The sequence below is a fragment of the Elaeis guineensis genome, chromosome 9, assembly GCF_000442705.2.
Source record: "Elaeis guineensis isolate ETL-2024a chromosome 9, EG11, whole genome shotgun sequence".
Classification (NCBI taxonomy): Eukaryota; Viridiplantae; Streptophyta; class Magnoliopsida; order Arecales; family Arecaceae; genus Elaeis; species Elaeis guineensis.
Genome location: NC_026001.2, coordinates 70,678,415 through 70,702,539, shown reverse-complemented (window position 1 = coordinate 70,702,539; position 24,125 = coordinate 70,678,415). Strand labels below are relative to the sequence as shown.

The window sequence follows — 24,125 nt, the reverse complement described above, 5'->3', positions numbered from 1 at the left end:
TCTCACGTTCGGATCGCCGAAGGTCCCTCAGCACTTCTTGTGCCCGATCTCCGGCATGCTGATGAGGGATCCCGTGATTCTGGTTTCAGGAGAGGTAAAGATCGCTAGGTTTATGGTTTCTTCCCAGTTCTTTGTAGCGATTACAAGAACTCGTATTGGTTTAGGTTTGAAACGTTGTATTTCGAAATTGGAGAATGTTCTTGGCGAAGCAAGAATCTAGACATAATACTTCTTCTTCTTCTTTATTTTTTTAATATTTTTTAATTTGGTAAATTAGCTTTTTTTTGGTTAAAAATTGCATGTACTTCGATGAGATTATGAGAGCCTTTACAGTGTTGCCATATCGGGTTTGCAATTATTCTGATCTCGTAGGTTTTATTGTCCGGATTCTTTAATTGCCTCTTCTTTTTATGGATTCAAGAATTTGACAAGAATTGCTATTCATTCAGACTTGGACTGTGATTTAGAATCACTGGATGCTAATGTGAATCATCTGATGCTTAGACTCTGTTTACTTTTTATTGGCTTCAATTTGTATCGGTACTCTTTTAATCTTTTCTTGGGATAAAGAAATCAGGGTTTGACTGGATCGTTAGGGTTCCTTCTACCAATGCTGGGACTGTGAATTGGGATATGCGAGTAGAAGCACTCGCTCTGATGCTTGTCATATTCTGTAATTGAATAACAACCCTTTTCTCTGATTTTTCTTGCAGACTTATGACCGGGCATTCATTCAGGAGTTGCTGAATTCCGGGAACCGGACATGCCTGCGCAGCCAAGAGGTTCTCTCCAACGCCATCCTCACCCCCAACCACCTTCTCCGAACCATGATATCAGAATGGTGTAAGGAGCATGACATCCCTCTGCCTCAACCTTGGAGCCAAGATGGCGGCCTGATCACAACGATAGGGCATAAGCCCCTTCACGAGCTCCTCGACAACATGTCTTCGCTTTCCCTGCAGAAGGAAGCCATGAAGGAGCTCCGGCTTCTCACGAAGCACAACAAGGCCTCCCGAGCCCTCTTAGGTGAGAAACCAGATACAATCCCCCAGTTGCTCTCGGTTCTCTCTGCGCCAGGCTTGACTAGTGATCCAGAGTTCCATGACGACACTGTGACCACAATTCTAAATATTTCAATCCATGAGAGGAACAAGAAGATTCTCGGAGACGACCCCCGAGTCATCCCTTTCCTCATTAATTCGTTGAAGTATGGAGACATGGCGACTCGGAGCAATGCGGCTGCCGCCCTATTCAGCTTATCAGCGCTTGATTCCAACAAGGTTAAGATTGTTGAGCTGGGAGCCATCAAACCCCTCGTGCAGCTCCTGAAGCAAGGTGGAGAAACTGCCAGGAGGGATGCGGCATCGGCTATTTTTAACATCTGCTTGGACCCCGAGAACAAGGAGAAGGCAGTGAAGGAAGGGGTAGTGGGTGTAGCCTGGAAGCGCGTCATGGATAAATCTCTCGTAGATGAGTCGTTGGCTATCTTAGCTCTGCTACAACGTAAGCAAGAGGCAGTGTTGGAGATCGGTGGGAGTGGTGGGGTGCCCGCCTTGTTTGGTATTATTAGGGAGAGCACCTCAAGAGAGAGCAAAGAGAATGCAGTGGCGCTTCTCCACGCAATCTGCAAGTGGGATCCAGTGAAGCGGAGGAAGGCCTTGGAGGAGGAGAATTTGAGCAACACGATCCGTACTCTGTGTGATGTAGGTCATCGAGGGGCTTCTGAAAAGGCCGGGAAACTTCTTCTTCTGCTGTCGGGTGTAGAAGAGCGTAAGAAGAAAACGAGAGGAATACGTATTTTGTAAATATTACCTACTTCTGCCACACTATCATCTACTTCGGTGGTACATAAAACTACAATGTTTTTTTACTGCTATCAGAACGTGGGCATTGAAAGAAGGTTACTTCTGCCTCAGGATTATGTGAACAGGTGTTGCAGTTGTTGCTGGCCTCTTTCAATAGGATTTAAAGTCATACACAATATTTTTTTTTTTTTTTTGAAACTTTTTTTTTCTCTTTGCTCAATTAAATTTTGTTCTTCTATGTGGATATTGTAATTTTTTTTTTTTTTCAGTCAATCAAGCTTTTTCCTGGCTTGCTTCTGATTAATAGCGCTGCCTGATCTTCATTGAGCTCAGATGCAGATTGAGATGCTTTGATTTGAAGTTGCGTGTGCATGAGCACCAAGGTAGTTTCTTCTCCTAATACGTAGACGCTGTTATGTTTGAATCCAAATGCTGGCTTGTCAGTCACGTACGTGGTTCAGGTCGGAGTTAGTAATTTGCAATTAGCTGTTAATGTTATAAGAAAATCTATCTTATTTATTTATATGATGCAATATCAGAGCTGGTTATGGAGTTGTCGCTTATGGCAAGTTTGGTATAAATCAGTTCAAGTTCAGCAAGATGTATGGAGTGAATTAGCTTGACACCGATTTTGAGAGAAATCACAAGGACAGAACTGAAGCTTTTTTTTTTTTTGGTAAACTCAGAACTGAAGCATTTTAATGCATTATACAATCATCAATGTAACCCTTCATGGATCAACTTTATCCTGCATCATCTTTTTGTATGGCGTCAAACTGTCTTGTGATCCCGTTTAATTGCGGTCACTGGTATTCTTTTACAAGTAAGGTATCAGTAAGCGAGGTGACGCAAGAGTGGCTGGGTGCCTCGCAGGCTGATTAGTGATGGTCCTTGTGTCAAGTTCTGGTATTCAACGGTGCCGGGTGATGGATGGGCCCCAGGCGGCGGTCCGCCGCCATCCATCGGTTGTGGCCGGCTACGTCTGTCCAGTTATCGTCTATCATTTAGTGGGCCGCTCAGCGCACACGTTGCTTATGTTCGGCGCGTCCCACGGAATGAAATATTTTTTATTTTTGTTTTTATATTTTTTGATGAAAACGCAATGGAACACTTGAGGGGTCGGGTTATAGAATAATTGATCTTGTTCCGTGAGATCCACCATTGGATTACGCTTTACATGGCTTCAAAGCGCTCCTATCCCTTCATTCCATCCATAGCACAGATCATAAAGCTAATATTGTACTTTGAAGTTTGCAATTCACCTCGTGAAACATGATCCATCAATTTTTTTTTTTTTACATGAAAGATGCAACTGAACCATATTTGAGATCCAGGAGCTACTCCTCCTCCAGGAATATTCTCCATTTTTATTATATTTTTATTAAGTGTTCTTTAAAGCAATATCCGGAAAGTTGGTAGTAGAGATCGAGCCTGCAAAGCGGCCGATCTCAAAAAAATACTTGTTTATGAGAGCACACGTATTTGATCCGTGGTTTCTTAGGCTGCAGTTTTTTTTCTCACGTCCTGGCTTTGCATGTTCAACTTTTAGTAGTTTTAATTATATATTATGGATTTTAGGAAGAGATTATTTACTTCTTCTACGAGCTGGCAGTGGCAGAGAACAGGTGAATTATAAAATAATTCTATTAAAAAGCTTTGAAATCTAGACTTTTACATTCAAACATGACTACAAATAATTAGATGCATTTATATTGCACTAATTCATGAGTACATTGTCTCTTTATCACCTAAGAGGACTATATGCTCTGCAAAGATATATAGCAGAATGTCTCATATATTATGGAGTTCAATCTGTGGGGGATATAAAAATGCAGATGCTAGCTTGAGAAACAATTTTTTTTCCTTAACTTCTTGTCAAGGTCCCACAATATTTGAATCCTTCTCTCTCGAAAAAGAGATACAATGTTTTTCTAAAGAAGTCTAGCATGGTTTGAAGGAAGAAAGTTGAAGGTTATTTAATGGAAATTGAAAGGTTAACAGCCCATATATTGTTAAGATAAAAGATAAAACTGGGTAATATTGGACACATAAGAAAACCAGTGGATTGTAATAATACACTATATGATTTAGAATGGCTCAATTTCATGCCTAAGCGGAGTTCGCTCAAATTTAGCTCTACATAGACCTGTACAAGCCTAAATCATAGGCCCGGCTACCCTGATGCTGTATGCTTCTCAACTCGAAGGCAACCTCTTCTCACATCCTCCAACTCCCATTTTCTGGTCATCTATATATCAAAAGATATATTAACCCTAGATCAGATGTACTAGCATCCAAACAGTGCCTATGTTGTATAGTACTTGGGCCTCTAAATAGGGCAGGACTAGACAAGACCAGCACTAGCACAAGCCAGACCCATCAACTATGATTTTAGACATAAAATTTGTGCCAAGTTAAAATCCTTTTCTTTTTTTTTTGATGTAATAGGAGGCAAGATAGCCACCCGATTTTATTAGAGGGTAGTGAAAAGGATGTACAAGCAGCGGGTTGAACTCAGCGTAAGCCTGAATTAGCCCCAAGCAAGGGTGAAATAAAGTTCAGAATAGAAAAAAAACATCCAGCGCAAAAGCTCCTAAGTTGAGTTTACTTTATCCTTGCATGCCTTCCAATTAGGATAAAATTTTTATAATCGGACCGATCATAAAAAGAATTATAGTCAAACCGTCATCGTTTAGCCACATGCATATATTGAAATATCCATAAAAAAAAAAAATGATTATGTGATGTTTATCTAAATTATTCAAATATTTCTAAAATTTATCTATTCTTTTTTTTTTAGTATTTTAACATACATGCGTAACTACGTACAATCACCTATTTTTTGATGAATATTTTCAAAGCATATCTGATCATAATTTTTTTTTATAATCGATCCAACTATAAAAATTTTATCCTTCCAATTGTTGGATTATTTTAAACTTATCATTAAATGACTTTGAAAAACTAAAAGACCTCTTGGAAAACTAAAGGGTCTCTTGGAAATCTGAAAGGCCTCCTTGTAAAAAGGAATAGGCTTCTTGATAGATGAAGAATACATAGAATTCTGTAAATGCTTCTTAGTATTCCATGCATGAATTAAATGCTATGGAATATAAAAAGGCATCTAGGCATCTATAAATAGGAAGGTGATTTGTCCATTGTGGTGTGTGAAGCAAGTATTCTTCTTGTCATCTTTCCACCATAAGAAAAGAGTGTTTATTATTTTTATTTGAGATTCTTCAATTTTATCATTTGGTATCAGAGCCTTGTCTTGTTGAGAAGACTGATCCTAAGAGAAATGGCTAGTGATGGTGTGCAAATGCAAATCCCAAAGCTTACTAAGGAGAACTTTGGGAATTGGTGTATCCAGATGAAGTCATTGTTTGGCTCACAAGATCTATGGGAGATCGTTAATGATGGCTACACCGAGCCTACACCAGATCAAGAGAGAGGGTACAATCAAAATCAAAAGGAGGCTTTGAGAGTAACAAGGAGGAGAGACAAGAAAGCTTTGTTTCAATTGTATCAAGCCTTGGATGAGGTGACATTTGAAAGAATTGCTGAGGCAACTTCTGCAAAGCAAGCATGGGATACTCTCTCCATCATATTTAAAGGAGAAGAAAAAGTGAAGCGAATTCGACTACAACAACTACGAGGAGAATTTGAAGTCGCCACCATGAAGGAGACGGAGAATATCTTCAACTACTTTTCTCGAATATTGGTTATCGTAAACCAATTGAAGAGGAATGGAGAGAAGATAGATGATGTTCGAGTGGTAGAGAAGATACTTCGGTCTTTGACACCGAGGTTTGAGCATATTGTTGTCGCTATTGAAGAAGCTAATGATGTGGATACTCTATCCATCAATGCGTTGATGGGTAAACTTCAAGTCCATGAACAAAAGAAGCAAAATAAAATTGAAGCAGCTAATACAGAGCAAATACTTCAATCAAAGGTGGAGGCCAAAGATCAAAAAGGAAAGGATCAAGGGCAATCTCAAGCATTTCGAGATGCTAGTAGCAACATAAGAGGTGGTGGCAACAACTATCGTGGTCGTGGTCGAGGCCGTAGTCATGGTCGAGGAGGCTACAATGGTGGAAGAGGCCGAACTCCAAATTTCAACAATGGAAGAGGTGGTAGAAGAGGTGAACATGGTCGAGGTAGAAGATTAAATGGAGGTCGTGACCAAGCAAGATCCAATGTTCAATGCTATAATTGCCACAAATATGGGCATTATAGCTATGAGTGTTGGAACAATGAGCAAAGCAACTACTCTGAATCCAAAAACCAAGAAGAAGAGCCAACTCTTCTTTTGGCATGCCAACAAAATGGAGACTTGAAGAATGTGTGGTTTCTTGACTCAGGAGCCACAAACCACATGTGTGGAAGAAAAGACCTATTCGTGGAGTTGCAAGAAGGGGTGCATGGTGATGTGAAGTTTGGGGATTTCTCTAAAGTTCCCGTCAAAGGAAGAGGCAAGATCATGATTCAACAAAAGAATGGTACGTCTGATTTTATTTCCAATGTATATTATGTGCCAGACTTGAAGAGTAATATTCTAAGTATTGGCCAACTTTTGGAGAAGGGTTATATAATTCATATGAAAGGGTCATCACTAACCTTAAGAGATGGGAATGGGAAGCTGATTGCTTGTGTCCAGATGGCGAAGAACAGGATGTTTCCTCTTCTCTTGAAGACAGATTCTCAAAATTGCTTGCAAGTGGATATCAAGAACCCTTCTTGGCTTTGGCATCTCAGGCTTGGACATTTAAATTTTGGAAGTTTGAAATTGCTATCTAAAGATGGTATGGTGAAAGGTCTTCCGCATATATATTATCCAAATGAAGTTTGTGAAAAGTGCACACTAGCAAAGCATACAAGAGCTCCCTTCAAAGGTGGAAAGTCTTGGAAAGCAATGAGACCATTGCAGTTGGTGCATACTGATATATGCGGCCCTCTTCCAGAATCTCATGGTGGTAACAAATATTTTATAACATTTGTTGATGATTTTAGTAGAATGTTGTGGGTTTATTTTCTTAAAGAAAAGTCGGCTGCACTCTCTACATTTAAAAATTTTAAATCTTTAGTTGAAAAAGAATGTAACTATAAAGTACAAATTTTGAGATCCGATAGAGGTGGAGAATACATGTCAAATGCTTTCAGGAACTATTGTGATGAAGAAGGAGTTCGACATCAATTCACTGCTCCGTACTCTCCACAACAAAATGGAGTAGCCGAAAGGAAGAATCGGACCATCCTTGACATGACAAGAAGTATGTTGAAAGAGAAGAACCTTCCCGAGCAATTTTGGGCTGAAGCGGTGGCATGTGCAGCCTATCTCATCAACCGAAGTCCGACAAAGTTCATCAAAGGAATGACACCAAAGGAAGCTTGGAGTGGCTACAAGCCAGGAGTGAGCCACTTGAAGATTTTTGGGAGCATTGCTTATGCCCAAGTGCCACAAGAGAAGAGAAAAAAGCTTGATAATCGAAGCCAAAAGTGCATCTTCATAGGATACAGTGAGCAATCCAAAGCCTACAAGTTGTATGATCCAACGGCAAATAAGGTAATCATCAGTCGAGATGTGGTCTTCAAGGAAGATGATGTATGGGATTGGAGTGGCACAGATTCTCATACCAAATATGTACCACTTCATAATGAAGCTGAGGAGAACATAGAAGTGGAGGCTGTCCAACCAATATTATCACCAGCAAGATCATCTCCACCACCACAAGCTACACCGGCTTCTTCAAGTCATTCTATATCAACAAGAAGTCATGGAAGAAAATTTAGAAGTCTTAATGATCTTTACGATGAAACAGAAGCAGTTGAACAAGTTGATTTATATTGTTTATTTGCTGATGTTGAATCTCTAACATTTGATGAAGCAGTGCAGAAAGCTGAATGGAGAAAGGCAATGAAGGAGGAGATCCATGCCTTAGAGAAAAATAATACATGGGAGTTAACTACACTTCCAAAAGGACAAAAGGCGATAGACGTTAAGTGGGTGTACAAAGTGAAGCACACTGCTAATGGAGAAGTAGAAAGATACAAAGCTCGTCTTGTTGCCAAAGGCTACAAGCAAAAGAAGGGATTCGACTATGATGAAGTCTTTGCACCAGTTGCTCGACTTGACACCGTGAAGCTTATCTTCTCACTTGCATCTCATCACAAGTGGAAGATGTACCATATGGATGTGAAGTCAGCATTTCTCAATGGCTACCTTGAAGAAGAAGTTTATATTGAGCAACCGGAGGGTTATATCCTTAAAGGCATGGAAGATAAAGTGTATAAGTTACGAAAAGCTTTGTATGGGTTGAAGCAAGCACCCCGAGCATGGAATACACGGATCGATCATTATCTCCAGGGATACGGCTTTGTCAAGTGCCCCTATGAATATGCCACCTATGTGAAGAAAAAAGGAGATGATATTTTGATAATATGTTTATATGTAGATGACCTTCTTGTGACAGGTAGCAGCAAGAAAATGATTTATGAATTCAAAGCAGCTATGGGCAAGGAGTTCGAAATGACGGGTGGAGACTTGATGTCCTATTTTCTTGGCATCGAGGTAAAGCACAGAGAAGATGGCATCTTCATTTCTCAAGGGAGATATGCAAGAAACATTCTAAAAAAATTCAAAATGGAGAGTTGTAAGGAAGTAAACACCCCGGTGGCTTATGGAGAAAAACTTAATAAAGAAGGAGAAGGCAAGGAGGTGAACTCGACTCTCTTCAAAAGTCTTGTTGGAAGTCTTCGCTATCTCACTATAAGTCGGCCCGATATTGTTTATGGAGTTGGTTTGATTAGTAGATATATGGAGCATCCAAAGGAGTCACATTGGATGGCGGCAAAGAGGATTCTTAGATATCTTAAAGGAACTCTTGATCATGGTATGTTTTATGCTCATTCCAATGATGCAAGTTTAATTGGTTTTTCTGATAGTGATTGGGGTGGAGATCTTGATGAACGGAAGAGCACTTCCGGTTATGTTTTTTATTTTGGTGCTAATGCTTTCTCTTGGAGCTCAAAGAAGCAATCTATTGTGGCACTATCTACATGTGAGGCGGAGTATGTTGCAGCGGCATCATGTGTATGTGAGGCTATATGGTTGCGAAATTTGCTAGAAGAATTGGGTCATCCACAAAAAGAGCCTATAAAGATCAATGTTGATAACAAATCTGCTATTGAGTTAGCCAAGAATCCAGTCCAACATGGAAGAAGCAAACATATCGACACTAGATTCCATTTTCTTCGTGATCAAGTCAAAAAAGGAATTGTGGAGGTTGTGTATTGCAAATCAAAGGAACAAGTTGCTGATATATTCACAAAATCACTCAAAAGTGAAGACTATCAAAGGCTGAGGAAGATGCTTGGAGTCATAGCACCAAGATGAACAAGTTTAAAGGGGGAATTGTTGGATTATTTTAAACTTATCATTAAATGACTTTGAAAAACTAAAAGACCTCTTGGAAAACTAAAGGGTCTCTTGGAAATCTGAAAGGCCTCCTTGTAAAAAGGAATAGGCTTCTTGATAGATGAAGAATACATAGAATTCTGTAAATGCTTCTTAGTATTCCATGCATGAATTAAATGCTATGGAATATAAAAAGGCATCTAGGCATCTATAAATAGGAAGGTGATTTGTCCATTGTGGTGTGTGAAGCAAGTATTCTTCTTGTCATCTTTCCACCATAAGAAAAGAGTGTTTATTATTTTTATTTGAGATTCTTCAATTTTATCACCAATTGGCTTAAGTTGCCGTCATCTTCCTCAGGCTTTGGAACTTATCAAGCATATGTCGCCGAGTTACAGGAAATGCTGAGGTCCCGTGAAACGCATCTTTAGCAGGATTCTCGCAAGAAGATCCTCGCATTCTGCTTTCACCAAGTCTCCCGACCACATGCAGCAAATAATTGGTCAGCAGATTTTCTAGCGGATTTGCCCACATGCACCATTATTTATGAACCTGTGGCCTTGCTTCTCTCCTCTATTCCACTTAAAGGTCCCTGCATGCTATTGAATACTGAATCGTGACGTAAGCCAGCACGAATCTCGTGTTGAGACATTGCCGCGAGCCCTGAGAACCCCCATGATCCGCACATCATAGAAAGATGTCGAGTCTTGCATGAGAAACCATGAATGCTGAAAAATCACAATCATTAAAGTAGACTCAAATTTGAAAACCCTTGCCATTTCTCTCCTTCGAGAGACACCAGTTGGTTATGAAAACAAGCAATCTATGGCCATTCATCGATTGTTATCACGGATACCACTTCTCCACGCTGACCAGAGTTCATCAAGAGAGGACGGTGGTAGTAGATTGGGTTATTCGTAATTCGATTTCAGATCGAAAATCGATCCAAATCGAATCAAAAAATTGAATCGAAATCGAACTAAATATAGTTCAATTTAATTTTCGATTTTTATTTTCAATAATTTTAGTTTTAGATCCGTTCGGTTAAAAATCAAAAAATTTGAAAACCGAACCGAAAATCAAAATCATTATTTAAATTTATATTATTTACTATGTTGAGAACTTGTTTGTTACATAGATGGATGATTGGATATTTAGATTTGATCTATTATTATAATTTGCTGCAATGCTTGATTGCTTGTTTGTATTATATATGATATGATTTTTGATATATTATATTTTATTTATTATCGATTTATTATTTATCAATTATCAATATATCATTACTTATCAATTGTTGATTTTTAACGTAAGATGTTACAAATCAATAAATTCAACGGATCATAAATATAATTAAATATAATATAACAAACTAATAATGAATCTACAATAATTATTTGAATATATTATATTAAAAATAAATAATTTAAAATAAAAAAAATTATAAAAAAATTGAATAACCAAACCAAAATTTTTGGTTTGGTTTCAATTCAATTCCCCTCTTATTCAGATCGGTTTTCGATTTTTATTTTTATATTATTTAATTTTTGGATCGGATCAGATCAGATCGGTTAAAACCAAATGAACAACCCTGTCAGCGGGGGCATAAAATTTTTTCAGTAACTAGTTGCCACACCATACGTGCAAACTCACATAAGAGGAGGATGTGGTCTATTGTTTCTTCTTCCACTCCACAAAGAGGATATGCTTGATGTGCTGGCCAATTCCTTTTCTTCAAATTGTCGACAGTCAGTAGCTTCTTATGGTAGAAAACTCGCGTAAGAGGAGGATGTGGTCTATTATTTCTTCTTCCACTCCACAAAGAGGATATGCTTGATGTGCTGGCCAATTCTTTTTCTTCAAATTGTCGACAGTCAGTAGCTTCTTATGGTATGCTAGCCAATTAAATATCTTCACCTTTTCGGATATGGGCATTCTCCAATTAGTCGATCTTTCCGAAGGCCAATGTCACTCCTCCATGGCTAAAGAATGCGTAGCATTGTTTCATTGAGAAAACTCTTGATGCACTCTACTTTCATTCAATAGAATCATTATCCTAGATAGATGAAATCATATGAAGCATATTGTATAATTGGGTACACTCTTCCTTATATTTGTTGAGGAACGTCAAGTTCCTCATCTCGCCATATGTCTGTTATGAAGGTAATCGGCCATGGAACCATCCTGATTTGCTGACAGGCAAAAAATAGTGGGCAAGCTTTCTTGGAGTGGCCCATCGCTCATCCAGTGATCATGCCAAAATGCTATTTGATCACCTTTCCTCGGAGAGAAACGGCAGCTAGCAAAGAACAATGGTTGGACCCTCAAGATGCTCCTCCAATAAGGTGATGCATGCTTGATTCTGCTCTTCTCCAGTTGACTTGATGGTTTGCTATCAAAATATATATTTTTTATTAGTGTTCTCCACGGTCTTTTGTGCTCCCGAAAGTATCTCCACCACCATTTCACGAGAAGGCATATATTCAAAAGTTGGATGTTTGTAACTCCCAGCCCACCCAAGTGTTTTGGTCTACATCCTTGATCCCATTCGATTAAGCACTGCCCTTCGGAGCATGATTCACTTCCCTGCCAAAGAAAACAACATCTTTTGCGATCAATGCTTTTCACAATGATTTTCCTAATGTGATGACTTTATACATAGTATCCAATATATATCATAAAATTAGTTATATCCATATGATCCACATGATCCCTCAAAATCCGGCGAATGAGTCCTTTAGTCAGTGAATTTACAAATATTAGTATCTCTATATAATATGTTCCACAGATACTATGTCCTTTATTGTTTCATGAAGAGCCAAGTATTTAACACCAATATACCAGTTGGTGTTGCACTCTCCGTACTATAAGAAAATTTTATTATAGAATTGTTATAACAGTATATCTTTATCGATCTGCTTAATAGAGTCAATAACTCCATGTTCTGTGATAAAATTCAATAATTGTATAGTTTGTAAGAAAGTTTCATATAAGCTGCGTACTCTACTTTCATAGTAGATATAATGAACAAGATCTTATTGCACACTCATCCATGATATAGCATCTCTTGTAAGTAGAAAGATATATCCGATAATAGACTTCCTACTATTGGTGCATCTAGCAAAATCTGAATCCAAATAGCTTATTACTTTATGATGATCATACCAACTATATGTAAGCAGGTAAATTTTTATACGTTATAGATAATGCATGACTTTTTTTGTAGTTTTTTAATTCTCCACTCCTGGATCATGTTAATAAGTCCAAATATTGATACATCAAAAATAATGTCTAGACACATACAAATATGGGCATATATTAAATCTCCAATAGTAGATATATAAATTATGAACCTTATTTTCTTTTCTTTATCTTAATTCTTGAATATAGAGCTTTATTAAATTTATCACTTTTACTGTATGGGCACATCCAAAAGAATAATTTTTCATCCCAAATTTAGTACTATAGAGATGTAAGTCCTCTAAGATTATCCAAGTAACTTTAAGAATTTATCTCTGTGAATCTCAATGCAGATAACATAAACAGGTTTACCCATATCTTTCATCTCAAAAATTTTAGGATAGAACATGTTTCGTTTTCTTAAGTAAACTAAAAACACTATTAGCAAGTATAATATTATCCATCTAATTCTAAAAAATTATGAAATTACTTTCACTGACCTTTAAGTATATACATTAATAGTATTTTCTTTAAATCTAAAAAAAAATGATTATCTCATTAAATTTGAGATATCACTGTGTGGAAGTCTGTTTAAGTCCATGATCGGATTTCTTTAATCTGCAAACCATATGCTCTTGTCTACTAGTTATAAAATCCTCGGGTGTAGACCTCTTCCTCTAGATCGTCATTGAGGAAGGCCATTCTTATATCCATCCAACATAGCTCTAAGTAAAAAATGAGCTACTACGACTATGATAATTCTAAAAAATAGATCTTTTTAAATCAGTACCTTTCTTTTGTGTGAACCCTTTTGCTATAAGTCTGATTTTTTACCATTTAACCTTCCCATTAGGATTCTTTTTTTTTAGTCATATAAATCCATTTGCAACCTATTGATTGCACTCTTCAGGTATGTCAACTTATTTCCAGACATGGTTGTTATCTATAGAGCCTAGTACCTTCTTTTATCATTATAAGAAAAGTGAGTTTTTACGATGAATTTATTTGCAACGAAAATATTTTTATCACAAATAAGTATATTAACGATGAAAAATAATTTTCATCATTAATAATTAAATATTTATGATGTAAATAATTTTTCATCGTAAATAGCTCCATATTTGTGATGAAAAAAATCATTGTAAATACCAGTTATTTACGATGAAAATAATCATCATAAATTATAAAATATTTATTTTTAATTTAATATTTTTAAATATTCATGATGAAAATATTTTCATCGTAAATAATCTTAGTCTTTGTGATGAAAAAAATATCATCATAAATATAAATTATTTATGATGAAAATAATCATCATAAATAATAAAATATTTATTTTAATTTAATATTTTTAAATATTCATGATAAAAATATTTTTATCATAAATAATCTTAGTATTTATGATGAAAATTTATATTTTATCATAAATATTAATTATTTACGATGAATCTTTTTCATCGTTAATATTTGAAAAAAATAAAAAATTTAAAAAATTTAAAAATTATAGATTATTTATGATGAAGATATTATATCATAAATATGAGAGTATTGATGATGAAAAATATATTTTTATCATAAATAGTAAATTATTTATGATAAAAATTTTTCATCACTAATACATGAAAAAATTCAAAAGCTACAGATTATTAGCGACTAAAATATTACATCGTAAAAATATGATTATTTATGATAAAAAATTATTTTTCATCACCAATACTTACCTATTTATGATGAAAATTTTTTGTTGCTAATATATAAAAAATATCAAAAAATTTTAAAAATTCACAAACTATAGATATTAGCGACGAAAATTTTACGTCACAAATATTTAATTATTTATAATAAAAAATTATTTTTATCATAAATAATCATATTTTAAAATTTTAAAAATAAAAGATAATTGATGATGAAATATATTCATCGTAAATAATCAACTATTTACGATGATAAATCGGATTACCGTCGCAAAATCGTTAGTTATTTACGACGTATATCTTTCATCGCTAATATTTGAAAAATAAAAAAAATTAAAGTTTCAAAAACTAGACTATTAGCGATGGAAAAAGAATTTTTTGTCGCTAAAATCCTTTTTAATGATGAAAATTTTTATCACTAATAGTTTAAAAATTTTAAAAATTTAATAGCTTACTCTTCTAATCGATGCCATGATATTGTCAGATTGCATATACATGTAACAAGGAAAAATATTGAATATTGTCCTTCTTTGTCAAACTTAAATTAGTAAATTATTGTTACACTAACATCAATATCATAAAAGACCTATATGATTTATCATAGTAGAGAAGATCATACCGGGCTCCATATTAGCTTGGAATGACAACCATAGTTTTCGAGGTACCACTAATAAAGCCAATAGTGATAAGGTAGACAAAGAGTGCATAAGTTGGTTGAAACTCTCGAATTGAATTGTATAAAATGGACAACAAATAAATAATAGGGAGGGTTTTGTTCCTCTCCTTAATTTGTCATCTCTATATTTACTTTCCATCTATTGTCTAACTGATAGATGAATTCAAATTATTATCTCTCATGTATGGTACATATTAACATGATTTTATCATTATTTATGAGGTCTAATAAGTATATATAAATTCTTATTGTTCATCAATTTTTGTACATTTGCTTAGCATCTCCCCACCCAAGGAAGGCCCATAATTTAAACCTTGGTGGTGACATCGTTATTGTACTATTTGACCAACAACTTAAATTTATACTAATGATAATAATCAATTAAAAATAAAATATCATTAATTATTTAAAAATCTAATGGCTATTGAAAATTAAGATTATAAAGCTTCAAATAAAAATTATGAGCAATAAATCATATTTTTGATCTCAAAAATTAATATTATATCTATTTATTTATTTATTTGAGATAGAGTGATCATACTCCATGATCAAACTTAGAACTTCAGCACCAAGAGGAGGTGCCTCCTGGAGAGCACCATTTATGTATCATAATTTATAATTAGTCGGTCTTAGCTACCGAAAAATAATTTTTTAGAAGTATACTTTTGAGTTACTGAGATTAAGAAGAGGACAAGGCGAGCTAGGCAGCCTACTTCCATCAACCAAGCATATAATTAAGAGGCACGTTATTTGTTGTACTCCTGACCCATTTCAAGTCGACCTCATCATTCTCCTTTCAAAAAGACTTTTAAATTAGAACTTCATTCTTTTTTTTAAAATTTTCAAAATTTTGAAAATTTTGAAACCAAATTAGAACTTTATTTCTTTGGTCTAGGTGGATATTAATAATTTGCATTAATTTTTTTTAAAAATAAAAATTTAACATAAATTTTTAAAAAAATGAGAAATACTTTTTTACTAATTAGTGATGGAACATAATTTTCGTCGCTAATAAGTATTTAACGATGAAAATTATCATCGTAAATAACTTTTTTACCAAAAAATTTTTGGTGAGAACTATTAGGATAAAAATTTTCATCGTTAAAAATTGATAATTTTTTCATCATAAATAATATTTTTTGCAGAAAAAAAATTTTCAGTGGAAATTTTTTTTTTGGCGAGAACTATTAGCGACGAAAACTTTCTGCGTCGCTAATAATTTTTTTAGCGACAAAAAAATTTTATTTCATCACAAATTTATTTTTTGTTTAAATTATTAGCGATAAAAATTTATTATTAGCGATGAAAAATTTCGTCGCTAATACCACGCGTCCCGTCACATCCCATATGAAACCCATTTTCTTCCGAGTGCCCCCCCTCACTCCGGCCCGGCAGCTTCTCTCGCGCTCCCCCTGCGTCTGTATCTCTCTTTCTCGTCGGCCGCCATCGCCATCGCCGTCATCGTCACCATCCCCAGAGCCATAGCCATCGTCGTTCGTTCTCGGGCCACCGTCGAGGTGAGTTTGGTTATTTTTTTAGGGGGGGTTCGAGCCAGGGATGGGGACTGGGACGGAGGGCCGGGGTCGAGGACGGTGGGTCGGGGCCGTGGGGCCTGCAGGCCGAGGCCGCAGGGCCAACAGGCCGGGTTCAATGGGCCGAGGCCTAGGATGGGGATGGTGAGTCGGGGTCGGGGATGGGGCCGGCGGGCATCTCGGCTGCGGGGCCTGCGGGCCTGGTCTGGCGGGCCAGTGTTGGGGACGGGGATGGTGGGCCGGGGATGGGGATGGGGGCTTGCGAGGCCTGCTGGGTTGGGGCCTGTGGGGCCTATCGGGTCGGGGACAGCGAACCTAGGTCGGTGGGCTGGGGTCGGGGGCCTGCGGGACCGGGTCTGGGCCGGGCCGGGCCAAGCCTGGTCATTTTTGGGTTAGGCCGGGCCGGGTCGGGTTAGTGCGGGTCGAGCCGGGTCGGGTCAGGCTGGGGTGGGTCGAGTCGGGTCCGGGCTGGGTTGGGCAGGTTGGGCCAAGATGGGGTGGGTTGGATCGAGTAGGGTCCAGGCCAGGTCGGTTTCGGGTCAGGTCGAGGCCTTAGGGGATGGATCCAAGAATGGGACCAGGGCGGTCCGACAGGTTGGGTGGGGACCGGCCGAGGCAGGCCAGGTCGGGTCGGGTCAGGTCCGAGTTGGGTCGGGTCGGGTCGGGGTGGGTCAGGGTGGGGCAGGTCGGGTGGGGCCAGGCCAGGATGGGGCAGGTCAGGCCGGGTAGGGTTCGGGTCGGGTCGGTTTCGGGCTCGGGTCAGGGTGGGCCAGGTCAGGCTGAAATTATTTGATTGATTATTTGATTAATTATAATTATTGCATATTATTTTTTAGTGTTACTGCTGGAATTATTTAATTATTTGACTAATTATTTTTTCACTAACACAATGCATGTTGCTGTTACTTATTATAATTTAATTATTTTATGTGCTATTTTGTATGCTGCTGAAATTATAAATATAAAAATATTTTTATTTTAGAAAAAATTCTATTAAATTTTTTTTATAAAAAAATTTAATACGAAGTTATTCTTTTTTAATAAATTAGAAATTCATCTTCGAATGCATGTTCAAAGATAGTACTTAAATTACATTAAGCCATAGATTCGTGTTCAAGTTTCGATCTTCATCGAGATGGAAACTTGGATGTCCCATATTCGAACTTTTTAGAAAAATAATAATATTATTATTGTTAATAGTTGATATTTTATTTCATTATATAGTATTCAGTTGTTATTTGTCCATTGTTCTCTGGATATAGGTGGATAGGGTGCGTAGGCACCATATTCACATCGTATACTTGGAGAACCATGGGAAGATGCCGTCGAAATTTTCATAAAAATGAGACAAAATATCCACTAATAACAATAATGAGATTATTACCTTTCTGAAAGGGATAGGGCCACACCTGTTAGTAATGATTTGAAATGGATAAGATCATGTATTTTTATTTCATTAAGTTGATGTAACACATTTTCTGTGTTAATATTTAGCCTGCATGTATTTTTTAATATGTATTATTTTGTATGAAGTGATCCGGATTTGGATCTGGGTCAGAATTTTGGCTGGAATTAGAAATGCGATTCAATCTAAAATTCGAATCGAGATCCAGAATACCACTGAACTTTTTTTTGGTTGTTAATGATTTTGTGTTTATTGTTAGATGAATATCAACAAAAGTTGGATGAATGCTAAAGATATTTTTTTGTCTGAATATCGAAAAAGAGTTCGAGATTTTATTAACTTTGCACGACATAAGGCTGACAGTGCTAGTCGGATAAAGTGTCCATGTAAGAGATATGTCAATATGGTATATCATCACATAACACTTATTGAGGAGCATTTGCTACGATATGGTATGGATAAGAAGTATACTTGTTGGACATGGCATGGAGAGGATGATTCGAATGAAGTGGTGTGCGATGATGACGATACTGAAGATGATAGTGATGCTGATGGACTTGTCGAACATATATAAGAGACTTGTTAGATGATTTACATCAAGATGCTTGTTCAAATATACGCATGGATACTGCTGCATCTGAAAGTAATTTTGATCATGGACATAATATTCGGCTTGAGGTAGAAGGAACTTCTGAACAGTTTGCAAAGCTTGTAAGGGATGCATGAGAGCCACTCTATCTAAATTGTATAAAATTTTTAAGTTAGAGTTTTTGATAAAATTACTTCATATTAAAATTGTGAATCGATCGAGTCAGAAGTCATTTGACCAAATTGTAATATTGATTAAAGCAGCTCTGCCTGATAGAGAGAGACTTCTAAAATCATATTTTGAAGCAAAAATATACATACGAAAAGTGGGACTTGACTATACTCCTATACATGTCTGCAAAAATGACTGCATATTATTTTATAAGGATAACGAACAAGCAACTGAATGTTCAAATTGCAGTGAGCCTAGATACAAAACCGATAATAGGAAAGCAAAGAAGATACCTCAAAAGATTTTGAGATATTTTTTATTGATTTCAAGACTTCAAAGGTTGTATATGTCCACAAAAATAGCTGAAGAAATGAGATGGCATTATGAGCAGTGGGTTTTCGTGGAGAATATACTTAGCCATCCGACCGACTCTTTAGTGTGAAAAGACTTCGATGCAAAGCATCAGTACTTTGCTAGTGACCCGCGCAATATCCAGCTTGGTCTAGCAACATATTGATTTTATCCCTTTGGCAATCTGAGTACCTCTTACAGCATGTGGCCTGTGATGCTAGTTGTATATAATGTATCACCTTGGAAGTGCATGAAAGAATCATTTATTTTTATGTCACTATTGATTCTGGGTCCAAAAGCATCAGGTAATGAAATTGATGTATATTTATGATTTTTAATTGATGATCTGAAGGAGTTATGAGAAAATAAAGTACAGACATATGATTCTGTGAGTCGAAATAATTTTAAGTTGCATGCTTCAATTTTATAGACCATAAATTATTTTTCAGTATATGAAAACTTATCTGAATGGAGCACCAAAGGATATCTTGCATGTTCAATATGCAATAGGGATGCATCCTCCTTACATTTAAAACACGGATGAAAAATATGTTTCATGGCTCATCGACAGTTTCTTCCTGCTAATCATTCTTGGAGGATCCATTATAACCAATATTTTGATGGTAAGTCCAATCAGCGTCTGCCACTTAAGGAGTTAAGTAGAGCAAAAATTTTAGAACAACTTAAAGTCATTGAAAATATCCGATTTGAAAAAATATCGAATACTCGCAAGCGGAAGCATATTGAAGCTGAGCTAAATTAGACGAAATGAAGTATCTTTTTTGAACTACCATATTAGAAGTAGCTACTACTTCGTCATAATCTAGATGTAATGTACATTGAAAAGAATATTTATGATAATATCATCGGTACTATATTGAATATTTTAGAAAAAATAAAAGATGATATAAAAGTTTATCTTGATTTGCAAAAAATGAGAATCTGATCAGAGTTGCATTTAGTTCATCAAGGTGAGAGATTTTTTATGCCACCCGTATGTTATTCGCTATTTGGAGAGAAAAATAAGAATTTCTGTGGATGGTTCAAAATCGTAAAGTTTTCTGATACATATACTTCAAACGTATCGCAGTGTATTGGAAACAATGACGGTAATATCTCCGACATGAAAAGTCATGACTCTCATGTGATGATGCAATTTTGCTTCCTGTGATCATGCATGGCTATTTGGATGGTGATGGTTAAACTACATTGATTGAGCTGAAAGTATTCTTTTGAGAACTGTATTATCAAAAATTAAAGATTAACTTATTTGAGAGATCAGAGAAGGATATCATACTCATTCTTTGTAAGTTAGAAAAAATTTTTTCATCATCATTTTTTGATGTTATGGTGCATCTAGCTGTTCATCTTTCAAAAGAAGCTCTTTTGACTGGACTGGTACATTATCGATAGATATATCCTATTGAAAGGTAAAAAAATTATACGTAGTTTATCATATCAATTATAAGATATAAATATATTTTTAAAATTTAAATTTATTTTTGTTTACAGATTTTTATACACCTTAAAAAAGTATGTGCGTAATAAAACAAGGCCTGAAGAATCTATAGCGGAAGCATATGTAGCTATCGAGTGTATCACATTCTGCTCGATGTATCTTGACGATATTAAAATAAGATTCAATCATACAGATCGTAATGCAAATCGTGAATGGGGTGATAATGAACCGATATTGTCTATATTTAAACAAACTGTTCGACCTATTGGTGCAAGGAGATATGAATTTATGGACGTGAACGAGCTATCCAAGGTACACTTTTACGATCTAAATAATTGTGAAGAAATTGAAGATTTTATTGAGTAAGTACCATCTTACTATACTATTTAATATTTTAAATAATTTTTTTATATCGATGTAAAATTAAAAATCATGACTTCTTGCAGTGAGCACAAGAGTATACTATGTAGAGAGAATAATACGGATGCCGATAATCGACATAGAAAAAAATTTGCAAAATAGTTTGATGATCTTGTAAGTTACATTAGTGATATATTATTTATTTACTTATAAATAATATTATTTGAATCAATATAATTTTTTATGTTGTGATGTAGATGAAATATAAGTATTTCAATAAAGAAGTGGGTTCGACCAATGAGTTGCACGATTTAGCATGTGGTCCCAATTGAAGGATTAATCACTACGCATCCTGTATCATTGGAGGAATGAGATTTCACACAAGGGAGCTTGAGATGCAACGACGAACCTAGAATAGTGGGATTACTACAACAGGATATGAAGGAGAAGAAGAGATTGATTATTATGGTGTATGGTAGATATCATAGAACTGAAGTATGGATCTAGTAATTCTGTATTTTTATTTCAGTATGAATGGTGGGATAGTAGTAATAAAAAGATCGATATTCATATCGATTCATAATTTATCAGTATAATTCTTGCACGAACATAGTACCAAAATGATCCATATATATTAGAAACTCAAGCGAAATAAGTAATATATTTGAAGGATCTAAAGTATCGAGGTAATTGACATGTTGTACAAAAAATAACACTTAGAGGCATATATGACATACCAATCCGATTAGAGATGAATAAAAATTCAGATTTACATGAAGAGAAAGCTTTTCAGCAAGAAGAACAAACATTAACCGAGCTTTTGGTTGATGAAGAACTTGTAACGGTACCTTTGAATAGGGTTGATCTGCCATCCAATGAAGTTGAAGCTGATTTTATATTTAATCTTGATGAGTCGGAGGGTGACGATCAGTTCATAAATGATGATGAGATAGAAGACGACACATATATCGATTACTGTGATTCAAAGGAGGATCTACATATCGAGGAAGATACGAATATTGATGAGTAGGTCTATATTCTTTGTTCAATCTTCTCTTGCAATAATGGTATGCGATATAATTGTATTCATTAGAATGTTATTTGATTTCTATTATTATTATTCAATATTATATTTATTTATATCTCAATTATTACAGATATGACATCAAGAGATAGACGACGACGTTCGCGTTCACAGTCTACCTCAGAGGTTGAGGCACCTTCACCGATCTCCGTTGCCGCATTGGCTCCACTGTCAGAGGGTCTTGTATTGGCAGGTTCTAGTGAGGCAGCTCCCAGTGAGGCGGCGGGTCCTAGTGAGGTGGGTTTCAGTGAGTGTATTATTATATTTTTAAAATAATAAAATTTAATTTTTTTTATTTGGATCATACTAATGATTTATTTATTATTGTTTCAAGCCAGTCTTCATCGATAGTGAGGTGAGGGCAAGGTCCATCGAAGAACTTCGCTCTAGAGCATTGGAGATGCGAGCACCCGAGACAGCATCTCCAGATCGAGATATCAGCTGGCTACACCAGACCCATTAGGGGATGGTGTGAGCCATGACAGACTGAGCTGGCCATCATATGCCGCAGTTATGCCCCCATTATGCTCTTCGATTGGCATCATGTTCTACCAGCTCAGAGAGAGATTTTCTACACCCACTTACAGATAAAATAAATTATATTATGAATATTTAATTTATATAGTATTTTTTTAATATTTGTTATTGGCAGGGTGTATTCGACATCATTGATTTTGAGGAAGATCGTGTGAGGCAAGCCGTGGACCCTCATTTATCGTTGCATTTCAGGGATTATCACCATCATATGCATCAGCATTGATACCATGTGGTGTAGGATCATGGGGAGGAGGTAATGCGGCAGCAGCCCTATAACAGCATCACTATGGATGACTAGACTGTCATATGCCGGCATTATGAGGATCTGACATATCAGGTTACACATCCAAACTTCTTCTTTTCTAGAGTTTAATGATTGAATTATTTATTCTTAAATTAAATTTATTATCTACTAATTTGACTGGTAACTGTACAGAGAAGATGTGCCCAGAACATCGTGAATCGGGCGAGACTGACTATACCGCATTGTGGGGGTTCGAGATCGTTCGCTCGTCACATGGAGCACATGGTAGGTAATTTTAAATTTTTAATTAGTATATAATTTTATAGTTATTTAAAAAAAATTAATTAATTTTTAAATTATAGAGAGATGCTGAGAGTGACGAGCTTTCCGATAGGATCGATATCTACTAGCGGACCCACCAATGACAGTCAGGAGAGTGGACGATGGAGAACCAGGAGCTCTTTGTAAGTTTTTTTAATTATTTTTTTATTTATAGTCTGATTTTTATTATAAAATTAAAATAACTATAACTTTAATTTTCAGGACCATATAACAGACATGAGATCACAGCCTACCCCTGAGGGCTCGACCGCACCCACAGATGATGAGATCTGTGATCAGGTGCTTGGTACGAGATCCTATTATGTTAGGGATGTAAGGTATGAGATCACTGCTCCCTCATCATCATGCTCATCTAGGGCTAACATTCATTCTGTGTGCGAGGCTCAACCGACAGAGGTGCAGAGCCAGACTGAGCAGTGAGCTCAGGAGTTGGCTGCACGCATCGATGAGTATCAGCAGCTCCAGATCTAAATGATGGAACGGATGACACAGATGAAGTAGATAATATAGCTGATGAGGCAGCAGTAAGCCAGTCCGAGTTCTTTCGAGCATTCTCCTTCCCCAGCTCATTCTCCAGATGTCGATACTTGACGGCTTCTTCATGTATTTTTTTTATTTTTATTTGAAATCTCTTGTAATTTTAATTTAATATAATAAAATAATAAAATTTATTTATCTATTTATTATGTAAATTTTTTATTTTAATTTTTTATTTATAAAAAATATTATAGATATAAATTAAAAAAATATATTCATATATTATTTTTTCAAAAAATATGATTAAATTATTAGTGATGGAATTATTTTTGATGAAATATTGATCATCAAAAATATTTTAGTATGATAATTTAATTTTTTAATAAATATAAAATTATTAAAATTTTAAATATAATTAATAGCGATGAAAAATTATTCATCATAAATAATTATTAGTAACGTAAATTTTTATCAAAAATTACCTTATTTATGATGTAAGATTTTCATTGCTAATATTATTTAATTTTATTTTTTATTTATTAAATTAATAATGATAAAAAAAATTTATTATAAAAAATAGTTTTTACGATAAAAAATATTTCATCGCTAAAAGTTTTAACAATTTTATTTTAGAAAATATTTTAATTAAATTAATAGCGATGAAAAAGTCTTCATCGCTATTAATGTTTTATTTTTAGTGACATTATAATTCATCACAAATATTTTTTTTTATGATTAAAATTTTTTGACGAAAATAGTTTAACGATAAAAATTATTGATCATAAATATCATTTATTAGTGA

At 35.6% G+C, this 24,125-nt stretch overlaps 1 protein-coding gene and 1 long non-coding RNA gene across 4 annotated transcripts in view; both read left to right on the top strand.

The window, feature by feature from the left end:
- LOC105033955 (U-box domain-containing protein 9-like) overlaps positions 1 to 1,805 on the top strand; it is a 1,972-nt gene extending 167 nt beyond the window's left edge. The window contains exons 1-2 of the mRNA XM_010908941.2: positions 1 to 94; positions 714 to 1,805. The exon at positions 1 to 94 is cut by the window's left edge and continues 167 nt beyond it. Of these exons, the coding sequence (XP_010907243.2) occupies positions 1 to 94; positions 714 to 1,805 (1,186 nt within the window). The remainder of the gene's footprint in view (positions 95 to 713) is intronic.
- A 9,312-nt stretch (positions 1,806 to 11,117) lies between these two features.
- On the top strand, positions 11,118 to 23,473 carry LOC140851701 (uncharacterized). Of its 3 annotated transcripts, XR_012134448.1 has the most exons (7): positions 11,118 to 11,567; positions 21,797 to 21,960; positions 22,062 to 22,597; positions 22,697 to 22,789; positions 22,867 to 22,968; positions 23,048 to 23,163; positions 23,241 to 23,473. It is a non-coding gene; the product is annotated as an uncharacterized lncRNA (long non-coding RNA). The 3 variants fall into 3 exon arrangements; XR_012134447.1 differs by having other exon boundaries at positions 22,058 to 22,597; positions 23,048 to 23,473; XR_012134446.1 differs by having other exon boundaries at positions 11,119 to 11,567; positions 23,048 to 23,473.
- The last annotated feature ends 652 nt before the right edge of the window (positions 23,474 to 24,125 follow it).